The sequence below is a fragment of the Ostrea edulis genome, chromosome 7 (assembly GCF_947568905.1).
Source record: "Ostrea edulis chromosome 7, xbOstEdul1.1, whole genome shotgun sequence".
Taxonomy (NCBI): domain Eukaryota; kingdom Metazoa; phylum Mollusca; class Bivalvia; order Ostreida; family Ostreidae; genus Ostrea; species Ostrea edulis.
In genome coordinates this window covers 18,209,480-18,222,576 of record NC_079170.1, presented here as the reverse complement: position 1 = coordinate 18,222,576, position 13,097 = coordinate 18,209,480, and the positions used below count along the sequence as shown (strand labels likewise).

The window sequence follows — 13,097 nt, the reverse complement described above, 5'->3', positions numbered from 1 at the left end:
GATATATACAAATCATTCAAGGATTTTCAAAATTTCCCCCATTACTTTCCAGTATTTCAGATATTGACTGCGGATCATACAGGGTTATATAGACAAGTGTCACCTATTGTTTCTAGGCAGACTTCATAAGTCAGACCAAACATCTGTAGCGTAAACACCCGTCATGCAGTAGTTAAAGAAATACGTGTAGCGATTGTGTATGATTATGTGCTGTTCACGCTTCAATTTTTTTTTATATAGTTTTTGAGCTTACGTATACATGTATGTAACGTTTTGAAGAGATCGTTTAAACAATCACTCATTTTAAAATCCATAAAACTATACCAATATACCCACCAATATACCCATTCAAGAAAGCATGAAATATGACAGATCTAGAATTGCTTCTCTCACAGACGAAATGGTATTTTGTGAAAAATCATATCTATTTTGAGGATGCTGGCAAAGGTATTGGAGTTTGGTCTTTATATTTGACATAGAGTACTGCAGGGAGTGGAAATCCGAATTCTTTACTGCATCGGGAAATGACGTACGGAAAGGAAAGGGTGTGTTCCGGGTTTTCAACCTTTGTTGCAATAATATGACATGGAAACTGGGCCGTTAAGTTTCATGTGTGTTACCGAATGAAAGGTGAAGACAACGAACAGTGATCAATCTCATAACTCCTATAAACAATACAAAATAGATAGTTGGGCAAACACGGATCCCTGGACACACCAGAGGTGTCAAAATCAGTGTGCCTGCTTCACATGCTTCATGCCATACGGATGTATATTTAATTGCTGTTATAAAATTTAGAAATTCATTTCAAAATTAAAGACTGTCTCATGCATATCTCTGATCCTTAGATGAATTTGACTCTAGTCTTTGGCACTCTGCTTTTTGTGAGTTCTTATAAGTTTATTGTTATTTTGGATTTCCAATATTTTAGCTTGAGCATCACTGAAGAGACATTATGTGTCGAAATGCGCATAAGGTTCATTAGAATTGATACCGTATAAGTTTTACATGCTTCATACCAATATCGTACACATCTTCTTTACATACTACTCCTAAAAGTACAATATGTAAGATCCCTACGGTTCTTATGCGATGAAAGGTTGTCCCCTATGGTGTTGAAAACGATAATTTTCCGTTATTGACATGTTCCGTTACATGAAAACAAGATCTATTTAGTGATTCCCAATTTCTCACGGATTTTAATGTTTGGAAAAAATAACACAACTGTGAGTTTGTGTTTTGGCTTGTCAGTATCAGTCAACTCCCCCTTCCCCACATTAAGTGATTATAAATTGTTTAACGTCCCTCGAGAGAATATTTCACTCATATAAATACGTCGACACTGCTGGGGAAGGGCTGTAAAATATAGGCCTAAGCTCGGCACTTATGGCCATTGAGTAGGGAACAATCTCTATCGTTTAACATATTCTGTGACACGAGACCTTGGTTTTTGCAGTCTCATCCGAAGGACCGCCAAGCAAGGGGTACTGAGGACCTATTGTAAACTGGATCCCCACGAGAGCCCACTTTGAAAACAATGCTACGTTCCCCACTTGGAAAAAGTGTTACATGCCTCTATCATAAATCGTAAGCATTCTAAAAATAAGTTGATGAGTTTTTCTTATTATACGCTGAAATCAAATTATTTGATATTTGTTATAGTTGCTTGTAATATGTGTATGGTTTTTATTACTTTAACCTGTTATATGTCGATATTAAGTTGTATTTAATCGTGCAAAATATATAATACCATATCCTTTAGGTCCTAGAAATAAAACTTCCATTAAATAATCAGGAACTACATTATCATTATTTGACTTCATATGTTTGTCTCCAATGAAATTGAAATGCCGAATTATCAGAAATATAATTTTACAGCTCCATATAACATATCAGTATGTTTGGAGAATAGATCGATTCTTTCAATAAGTCCTTACAGGTACATATATGTACGCTACACGTATACAGGACTGTACATAGATCTATATATTGCGAAATAAATCAATTACTATGGATATCAATATATATTCAATCTAAAATTAGATAAAAACCGAAACTAGAGACAATATGCACTAAGATAATTTATAAACAAATTTGAATGGCGTATGTCTTCCATTTGAAAACCCGTACGAATTGACTAGACTGTGCTATTAGAAAACACACACAATTTATTATATGTTATTATACCCCTCGAACGAAGTTCTGGGGGTATATAGGAATCACTCTGTCTGTCTGTCCGTCTGTCCATCTGTCCGTCCGTCCGTCTGTCCGTATGTCTGTCTCCAGATTCGTGTGCGGGCCATAACTTCTTTGTTCTTTGACATAGGCATACCATATTTGGCACATAGGTGGATCACCATAAGACGATGTGTCGGGTACCTTCATGACCTCTATTTGACCTTGGCCCTTGACCTTAAGGTCAAAATTAAAGGTTTTTTTTACAATGGATTCGTGTCCGGGCCATAACGTCTTTGTTCTTTGACATAGGCATACCATATTTGACACATGAGTGTATCACCATGAGACGATGTGTCATATACCTTCATGACCTCCATATGACCTTGACCTCAACGTCAAAATTAAAGGTTTTTTTTTTACAATGGATTCATGTCCGGGCCATAACTTCTTTGTTCTCTGACATAGGCATACCATATTTGACACATGAGTGCATCACCATGAGACGGTGTGTCATGTACCTTCATGACCTCCATATGACCTTGAACTCAAGGTCAAAAGTAAAGGTTTTTACAATGGATTCATGTCAGGGCCATAACTTCTTTCTTCTTTGAAATAGGCATACCATATTTGACACATGAGTGTATCACCATGAGACGATGTGTCATGTACCTTCATGACCTCCATATGACCTTGACCTCAAGGTCAAAATTAAAGGTTTTTACAATGGATTCGAGTCAGGGCGATGACTTCTTTGTTCTTTGACATAGGCATACCATATTTGAAACATAAGTGTATCACCATGAGATGATATGTCAAGTACCTTCATGACCTCTATATGACCTTGAATTTTAACCTCAAGGTCAAAATTGATTATAGGGTTTTGACATAGTCATACCTTAAGACATGGGTGTATAACCATGAGATTATGTGTCATGTACATTCATGACCCCTTTATGACCTTGACCTTTGATCTCAAGTTCAAAATTATAGGTTGATGCGATGGATTTGTGTTCGGACTATATCTTCCATTTTCTTCTACAAAGGCATACCACGGCTACCCATGTCCTAAATCATAATGTCTCGGTTATGCAAGAAAATTCGTTTGGAGTGTTTCCGGTTATGAGTTAAAAGAGAACAACACGCCGCTTCGACAGGTAGGTAGATCTGAGTTTTTCTTGTTTATAATAATTTAACCACTGTTGACGAAAATCGGGGAATGTAGTCAGCTGTAGAAATGATTAAAGTACACGAAATAACCACAATTACCCATATCTAAAGCAGCAAGACGACAGGAGATGATTTTCCGAGAGGACAAAGGGGTTGAATTTTGAATATATCTCGCGACTCTCGATTGTCAGGGTCAATATCGGCTCAATCAGCTAACCAGTCGAAATAAGCTGACTACTCTATCGACGATTTGTGCAAGTTGAAATTAAAATATTCTACTTTTTTATGTTGGTGTTTGTAGTTTGCCAAAATTTCTATCCAAACGGGTCAGGTAATGCTTTAGGGGATAAGTTATGATTTAATGAATTGGATATGCTTTAGAAGAAAATTTGGTTAATACACACCCGCTGCATCTTTTGTTATTACAAAAGGGAAACAATGTGTAGTGTTGATTTTTTTGCTATTTTCAATGATCTGGTTTATCAAGAAACCAACTGTCATGCGGAAACATTTGAAAACCCAAGTAGTATTTCATGTGATTATTTAAATAAACAATGCACCCAGGATGTAAAAAATACAAATTTTGTTTTTTTTTTACGTTGCCGCGATTTTGGCGTTTCAAGTTCAGGAACAATGACGCCGTTTTCTGTGAATTGTGACGTCGAAAGATAAAGGCCCTTTTCTCATGAGGCCAGTCATATATATCCAGAAAAGTGTCAATTGCTCTTGATCTGAAAATTTCCTTTGCTGTTTAAGCAGATAATAAACATAACTATCAAGTACCTGACAAGTGTCTTAAGTAACAAGTCATACGAGCCTTAAAACATAAACTTCGAATATGTCTTTGCTGCTCCACTTAGTGTTTTACCTTGTCGTAACATGGCTGTAAATCCGTTCGTTAAAGGCTTAAAACACGCTCTTTAACCATTCAGTTGTTGTGGATGAAATACAAACAATTAAAATGTTCTTGTAATTATTGAAAGATATGATGGTCACTAACTGTCACCTTCCCTAATAACGACATCAAAATCATTCTTCATTATTTTAATATGAATGTATCAGTTCTTGAGATCATACAGAAATGATATAAAGTTCATACAGCAATAGCATACATAAATAAAAGAGACACATAAGTATATGAAAGGTGAAGGTAATGATCAATTTCCTAAGCCCTTTAAGCAATACAAATTAGAGAGTTGGACAGACACAGACCCCTGGATATTCCAGAGGTGGGATCAGGGACCTAGGGAAATTAAGCATCTCCTGTTGATCGATCAAACCCGCCGTGAGCCCTATATCTTGATCAGGTAAACGGAGTTATCCGTAGTCAAAAATCAGTGTGCCAAGAACGGCCTAACAATCGGTATGAAACACGTCAGACAGCATTTGACACAATGATAAGTTGTGTTGGTAAACTATATCATTATAATGACCATAAGATTTCCGAAATGCTGACTTTAAAGGAGACTGTTGAAACCCCTGAACCATCAACTTTGTCAGTAGCCTGACTCGAACCAAACAAAACTGATCATATGCAGAGCAAGCTCTTGCGTATCGAATCAGTTGAGATATATAACATCATTTAAAGGTTATAATGAAATATTTATTTAAGAAGTACTCAAACCAAAAATAAATGCTAAATGGAAAATTTCAAGAGAGTTATAGGGTTGCAACTTCGCCTGAAAAAAAAAGGGGGTTGTTCTTAATCATTTTCATGATGTTGAAATGAAAATGTGCATAAGATTAGCCTAATCTATTCCACAGATATCAAGAGCGAACATTTTTAAAGAAAACGATTTCGAAGATGTTTTCTTAATATCAGTTATCATTTTCCAGGAGTCGTTCATATAGGTGCAATGGTCTATCAGTGGGAAGGTCATCATCAGAATGCCCAAACTGATGGAGCATGATACGCCTGCTTCGTTCAGTTCCTTTCCATTTCCGAATTTCAGATACTGGGGTATTCAGAATTGTTTGTACCATTTTCTTGTTCCTTTTGTCTCCGTTTCTTCTGCAAACATCCCAGTAGTCATATTCCTTTGATGATTGAAATCCAGGATAAGTTTGTAAGATTTCCTTCGACAGAAACACAAAACTACGGCTTAACATATCAACATGTTTGAAACTTGGCAGAAATTGAAATTGAAAAGGTGCCATTATATCATGCTCGTATAGATATGTAATAGCTGTAAATGGTATCTCTATACTAATTCTTGGGAAAAGAAATCGTATGGTTCTTTTCCATTTTATCATCCTGGAAAAAAGCGAGAGACATTGTTTACTTCTTTTATCTCTTTTCATTTTGCATTCCAAATTTTCGAGTGCAATTTCTAGTTGTCTGTGTTGAAGCAGGTAGCTGTATTTAAATTGTTTTGGATTTTCCCAATAATTCCTTAATTCTTTTAAAAGATTGTCAAATTCGGATTTTGAGAATTTCTGTGCGCCCATTTTACAGCATTCACAATTTTCATGATATTTTTTGTAGTCTTTCATCGACTTGAAACCGTTCAGTTTAATAACCTGAGACATGAGTATCGCGTTTTCTTCATCCGCTTTACCAGCGCAGCTTAGCAAAGACCTCGTGTTTCTGAAATTTGTTACTGTACGTTTACATTTCCAATAAAAAGAATCTTTTGGATAAACGAAAGCTTTAAAGTCGAATGCGAATTTAAGATATAATGCAGCAGTGGTGTACGTAAGATCGGTGGAAAACTCAATCTTTGCAAATTCGAACGACAAATGACCAAAAACACTTACCAAATAGGCTGTTGAAATATTTCTACGATTTAAGCAATGGGAATATGTCTCTCCAAAAGATTCCTTAATAACGTCTAAAATTTCTACAAGGCCTTTAGCGGCAACAACATGAACGATGCTGAGAGAGTTCGTTGTTCTGTCGCATATTTGCGTCAGAGTCCTTTTCATAATAAGTGTCGTATTTTTTGCAATGTAACGACCAATATCGTCATACCTTCTACTCCGCCTAAGGCTTAGTGTTTCGGTATGTGTCAAAGGCATGCCGAAAGAAAATTTCTTAGAGAGATCGAAATCGTCTGGAATGCATGGTGCATGTTCAATCAATAACTGTAGAACGTCCCTTCCGTCTTTACTTGCGACATTCACAGACATTCCATTGTTTATTAAAAGTTCGAAAGCATAATAATTTCCGCCAATAACAGCCCTATGTAACGGGTTATATCCTTCGTCATCATAGCAAAAATCCATAGAACTACAGTTCATCTTAGAGTTCAGTACTCTCTTTATGTACATTCTAAACGATATCTTGCGATCTTCCATCAACTTATGAAATGCAAACTTCATCGAACTATCACAGTTACATTTCAAGAAAGAAGAGAAGTCAAGAAATTTAAAATACGATGGATCTATATAATCCAGGGTAGGGATTATATGAAAAAAATTTGATACGCATTCATCAAAATGAATAATATTATAACCATGTTCCTGGTATTTTATCAAAAGTATTTCAAAGATTCGAGGATATCCATGTCGCACACTGTACTCACAGAATACCGGAAGTTTCTCTTCTATAATATTTCTTGAAAATGATTTATCGAGAATTAAAGAGATAAAATGTTGATGTGGGTTTCTAATAAAGTAATTTGAAAGTGTAAAAATTGATGTCGAAAAGCTATCATATGGCGGTAAATGTTTAAACAACAAATCTATTACTGTCTCATTGTTGATGTCACGAAGCTCAAACAGATCGTTCCAAATTCTGTGATTCCAATCAAGTTCAAGACAAAGCAGAAGAAAATTGATGTTTCTATGAATAGCCGCGTAGTGAAACGCAGTTCTTTTCATCACATCTCTGAAGAATAGTTCTTTTTTTATTCTTTGGAAAGTTGTTTTTCTTAAATGTTGTTTGTGGTCAATGACAGATTGCACATCTTCATACATAAAACTTTCACTCTGAGCAAGGTAATGAACAAAGCTTTGATTCCTATCATCTAAAGGAGATTGGGAGATTCGGGTGAGAAGGTAATCAAGAAGGAGATATTGCTTACATATGGCTGCTGAATGTAATAGCGTAGAACCATTGTAGGATTTGACATGGTAATTGCTCTCGAAATGACTGATCAATTCAACTCGTCCTTGACAGGCTAGATAATGTACAGGTGTTGAACCAAATATATCAAGTGCTGTCCAAAAAACGTTTTTGAAATTATCATATAGCATAAGTAAGGTTTTCGAGCTTCCATACTCCGCGACGATATGAAACGCTGACATGTTATTTGAACACATGTTTTTATCATATTCAAATTCTTCCGTCTTGCTAAGTTCAAATCTATCCTTTTTCTGATACCCAGAAACACAGTGCTGAGCAATGGACACGTTGAGAGATGTAAAGAACTGTAGGATGTCTGTCCGATCAAACCTAACGGCTGTCAAAAGAGGTGTTCTACCACCAGATTCTCTACAGAGTAGACTAGAATTAGAATGTGCTATTAAACGCTTTACAACTTCAGTGTATCCATTTTGAATTGCCACTTCTATCGCTGTCTCGCATCGTATCCTCCGTCTGTCATCCTCAAAAATGTAGTTTAGCAAATGGAAATCAAATTCATTGTCTATTACTTGTAAGCGAGTTTGGTGAAACTCTGTCCAATACATCCTCCCTGTGCATGGAAGACAAATATCAACAGCTCCATGATGCAGTAATAATGATACAATATCTTCATGTCCGTTTTTTGATGCCAGATAGAGAGAAAAATTAAAACTTTTAGAAAATGTACTCTTGTAATTCATGAGAAAGTATTTCACAACTGAAGTTTGTCCAAATTCTGAAGCCAGTTGGAAAGAATCGACTCCACAGGAAATTTTATGTTTTATATGAACCTTATTTCGGAGAAGAATCCGAACGATTTTGAGATGTCCATTTTGCGAGGCAATATTCAAAAGATTATATTCCCATTGAGCGTAAAGTTTGCTGAATTCAACTATGTCATCAAAAGAACTATTCATTATTCTGGGTCCTAATCTGGTAAAATTCACGTTAGCTCCATACTTCAAAAGAGCCTCAAGTCCTTCATGATTACCATAGGCTGCAGCGACGTACGAAGCAGTGATATTTCCGTCGTCGTTTTCGTCAACATGTGCCAACGGAAATTTTAAGTACAGATCCAGAAAAAGAGACATACTGGAGTGGGAATATAATTTTAGTGCAGCTCGATGAAGAAGGAATATAGGACGATGTGTGAATCGAGTTTTGTAGTGAATACTAGAATTGTATTTTTCCCCAGATTTTAAGTACACATCTTTCAATTCTTGTTTTTTCGAGCAAGATACATATTCTGTTAACTGTAAAATATCAGTATCATTGAAACTCCGTTTAGAATTCACACTTCTTAGGAAGTAGTAAGACAAATGGACACAGCCATTTTGTTTTGATATGTAGAATTGTTCTCTTCTTCTATCGTTATTTGTTAAAAATTTCGAGAGCGATCTATGAAGGATTAGTACTTTTCCGTGAATTAGTCTGATGAAATGGCTTAGTTCATTTCCCATTAACTTAATTATGTGATTTTGATCAACCTCGGAGATGTTGCCAATTTCGAATATTTCGGCCTCAGACAACGGTTCGGTGCTTGCACACAATATTTCCAAGATCTTTTTAGTACTGCCAAACTTAGCGTCATCGTTTCCAAATATTCGGAGAAATTGATCGTAAAATAACGTTTCAAGTGTATTAGGAATGGTATCTAAAGACAACTGCTCAGTATCTGTCCACAATTTCAATGCATGCAATACGAAAAGCATATTGCCTTTTCCATATTTCACAGCTTTGTCCCTGATCTCGTCCATGTCCGAACTTTTGAATAAAGACTTGAGTTTACCGAGCTCCTTCGGTTGAGCATTCTGCAGTTTCCTCCCAACAAATATGCTAATATCTCTGTTATTTTTATAGTTTTTGGCTTTTTGTTCAAACACAATTAAATGTAGGTTTAGTGGAGATATACGTGAAATATTACGGGATGAGGTGAGAAATTTTATATATTTTGGGAATTTTGTAATTCTTCTTTGAAGCAGGCTTACAATATTGAATTTATAATCATATTCTATACACTCGTCCAGGGCATCTATGACGACAATATGAGTTTTTGATTCATTTTTGAGTTGATGAAGTGTCTTGATAACTAGAAAATCTAGACATCCTTCGGCATCCTCAAGACATTTTCCACCTTCGAAATAATCTTTAAACCATCGATTTTGCTCCAAATACTGTTTAAATTTCGGTATGTACTTCGCAAATCCTCCCGCCATATTTTTGACAAATAATCCTGGAAGCAATGTCTTTTGGGATTCAAAAGTACAAATATGGAAAACGGATATATTTTCGTAAATTGGATAACCTGCTTCTCGTCGATCGTCCTGGCACGCTAGATGAGACATTATTGCAGATTTTCCATATCCCATTTCTGCTATAAACATTACACCTCTAGGGGAAGAACGCATTGTATTTTCCAATTCATAAAGCAGCCATTTTCGACCGACTAGCATGTCGTGTGTAGAACGATAGAATTCAAAGTCGATGTCAACAGCAAATGGATATTCATATTCAATGGTTTTGCAACCTATTGACAAAAAAGGTATATTTTCATATATTTAATGATATAAAACTAATCGGTCATCCAATTGAATTAAGTGTCTGGTCACGTTTTCTAGTCATATACATTTCAAATAGCGTCGAACACTTTGCACCTGATGGATTTGCCTTTGTGAAATACAAATAAGAATCCCCAATATCATTTATTTTTATTATTTCGTCAATGTGTCACATATCGAATGATAAATAAATGGCACCAAGAATTGATTTCTACCTCACTGTTGGCTTTTAAAGGTTTGATACTTTGAACTTACCCTCTGGACTTTGGAGTTCTTGTGGATAATTTCTTGTCATTATGGAGTACAAGTAACCTATAAAATAGAATTCACTTCAAAAATCTGAATTGAAGACAAATGTACGTTAAACTACAGTATAATCTCTTACACTTACCTTTCATGTTAGTGTCTTTTTCGTACTTTAACCAATATGCCGTAATCAAGGATATCAGGAGGGTAAGGAAAACAGGAACGTAATGACACTGTCCTCTTATCGATCTGATGACTGCTGCCCTCATCCGCCTGACCAATCCTGTCTCTGTGGACGGTGGTAATATATATGTGTCTAGTTTTCTTTGTGCTGTGGATGAATCGTATCGGAGTTCAATGATTTCTCTACAGAGTTCATGCGTACTTGTCTCAACCAGTTCCATATTCCTTTTTCTCAGTTTCCTTAACTTGGTAATGATACACTTTGAATTTCCATAATTCAGCATTGATGGATGTTGAAACAAAAGAATCAGTTTATCAACTGAATCCCTCAAGCTCTTGTTAGTGATATCAAAGTTTGCTGTGTGGGCAAAATGTTTATTCCTAACATTGCGAACAGAATCAAGAAGACTCTTGTTTTTTCCGATGTCAAAATAAACACAGTTCTGAAACAATGATAAGATTGCTTGAATATCAAACTCCACCGGTGTATTTGGATGCCGTCTGATGTAGATTGAAAATAACTCAGTTTTTGCCAAACCTCCGTCCGGTCCTGTTAACTTTCTAAAGTCAATGTCTTGCCATTTTATTTTCTTCTTGAACGGTGAAAGCCGAATGTAACTTTCTATCTCAGTCCTCCATTTCTTACAATGTGCACACCATTGGTTTTCATGTAGGTTGTTGCAATAAGTGTTGCAAGCTGGAACAACTTTGGACACATTTCTAATGATGCTGCTATAAATGTCTTCCAGACAGAAGTCAACGTAGTCTTTAAGTCCTCTATTCGTGAGTCGAAGGGCTTGGATTAACACTATGAAATTTTCTTCCCCAGTAGATGCTTGCATGTCTGGTCCATGAAAGTAATTGTCTAACAAGTTCCTTCAATTTTGTTCTACCTGCCAGAAGTTCAATTTGTCATCAATGTTTTACTTGATCATAACTTTTAAAACTTGTTCATATAATAGCATTAGTATACATGGAAAGTGACGTCACAACAGTAATATCACATCCGACTTCAAGGCCACGAAACTTGAACGAGATCAATATGATTGAAGTTTCAATCTTATGACAAAGACAGATGGTGGAATAGTGAGGATGAAGTCAGAACTGAACCGTCTAAATATAATGATCTTGGAACCTGAAGAAAGTCCCTGAATTGAAAATTCTTAGATAATTTCTTGGAAAATATATTTTCTAAAAAAATAAATGATAATGACTAACAATGATTATCGAAAAGTTTTAATTGATATTCTGAAAATGGTTTTAAAATAGTGCATTGAATAGTTAGCAATTTCATCAAACCAGAGATAGAATTTATTATGCAATGGCATGATCATTGGTACATGTAATCCCGTTCGTTATATGAATCACACGATTTTACTGAACCTGTATGATTCTGTTGCTTGTCTGTAATCCACAAATATTTTCGCACCGATAAGATATTCATAATATCAAATTGATGCATTGGGATAAAAAAATTATTTTTACCGAAAGAGGACAATTTCAAAGTATAATCAGACATTTGATTATTTTCAATATGTCTTATTAACGTTTACGTCCATGTTTTAGGAACAAAATCGCAGACAATTCTGGCTTCTTCCCTACTATCTGCGTAATTGAGTACGATAAAGCGTGTAGAAGAATTTGAGCATCTAAACTATCAAAATTGCGTCATAGTGCCATTGCTACATCAGCAAATCGAAACATCGGCATTGCATTCACGCACCATTTTGTCATTGTATCACTGCGTCAGAGTCATTGAACCATTGGTTAATCGACCTACAAGTTGAGATCTGGATTGTTTGACACCTACAATTGTAGTACGTAGTAATTTTACGACAAATCTTTAGTTTAGAAAAACTGGGAGAAGGTTTGACATCACGATACATTGAGCTTCAACTCTTGTTCCAGCATACAACTTTCTGAAAATGTTTTCTAACATGGCCAATCCCTTTTGGGATTATTTGAATTAAAAGAAGGAATAAATGTTTTTTATGATGTGTATCTGTCTACTCTGAGTAAATTTTTCACATTTTCATCCTATCAAGAACTAAGAGGATAAATTTCAGCCAAACTTATCACAACACATTGATTGATGTTTGTTTACATTATGACCCTACAATTATGCTAGGACCACAAGAGGTGACCAAAATTTACCGAGAAATATATCGGAAAACTGTAAGTAACCCCAAGGATATGATATACATATACCATGCATGCACCTTCATATAGTGTAGAGTAAGATTTTGGAATAGCTTTCGGTGTAAAACTTCATCTTAAGAAATATTAATATTTCTCTTTTTAATCGTAACTAAGGCTTTGGATTAACATATCCGGAAATGTGTCTTCTAATTGATTTTAGAATGCTTTTTTATGAGAAACGTAAACTTTACTCATAGTTCTTAACTCCTGGTATCAGCCTATAATATAAAACAATAGATACAGAACATTATATACAGTGTAATGTTTGATTTGATACCTACGCCTGTTATAATTTTGTGTGTTTTAAGGGGGCATCCATTGTATGACTACAATTCTTATAGGGATTCATGTTTGTTCAAACCACGAGTCATGGCCAGGGCCATGATAGGGCGTGTTGTGCTTAACATTAGAATATTTGTCAACAGTGTATTTTCTCAAGAATAAATCAAATAGATATACATGTACATGCATTCTCATATAGTGTAGATTGATGTTTGTTT

General features: G+C 35.5%; 1 protein-coding gene across 2 annotated transcripts; it reads right to left on the bottom strand.

Moving 5' to 3' along the window:
* Positions 1–4,383: 4,383 nt before the first annotated feature.
* LOC125656664 (uncharacterized) lies at positions 4,384–11,285 on the bottom strand. Of its 2 annotated transcripts, XM_056143559.1 has the most exons (3): positions 10,361–11,285; positions 10,225–10,281; positions 4,384–9,938 (listed from the first exon to the last, which is right to left on the bottom strand). In XM_056143559.1, the coding sequence occupies exons 1-3, from the start codon at positions 11,238–11,240 to the stop codon at positions 5,164–5,166; spliced, it is 5,712 nt and encodes a 1,903-aa protein (XP_055999534.1). In that variant the 5' UTR covers positions 11,241–11,285; the 3' UTR covers positions 4,384–5,163. The 2 variants fall into 2 exon arrangements, with proteins under 2 accessions (XP_055999534.1, XP_055999535.1); XM_056143560.1 differs by lacking the exon at positions 4,384–9,938 and having other exon boundaries at positions 10,132–10,281.
* Positions 11,286–13,097: the final 1,812 nt, after the last annotated feature.

Bases quoted from the DNA above. Each gene is read 5' to 3' on its own strand.
- LOC125656664 (XM_056143559.1), bottom strand. From the start codon at position 11,240: ATGCAAGCATCTACTGGGGAAGAAAATTTCATAGTGTTAATCCAAGCC. The intron at 10,282-10,360 runs GTAAGTGTAAGA...TCTATTTTATAG, and splicing joins AAAAGACACTAACATGAAAG to GTTACTTGTACTCCATAATG. The intron at 9,939-10,224 runs GTAAGTTCAAAG...TTTTGTCAATAG, and splicing joins AGAACTCCAAAGTCCAGAGG to GTTGCAAAACCATTGAATAT.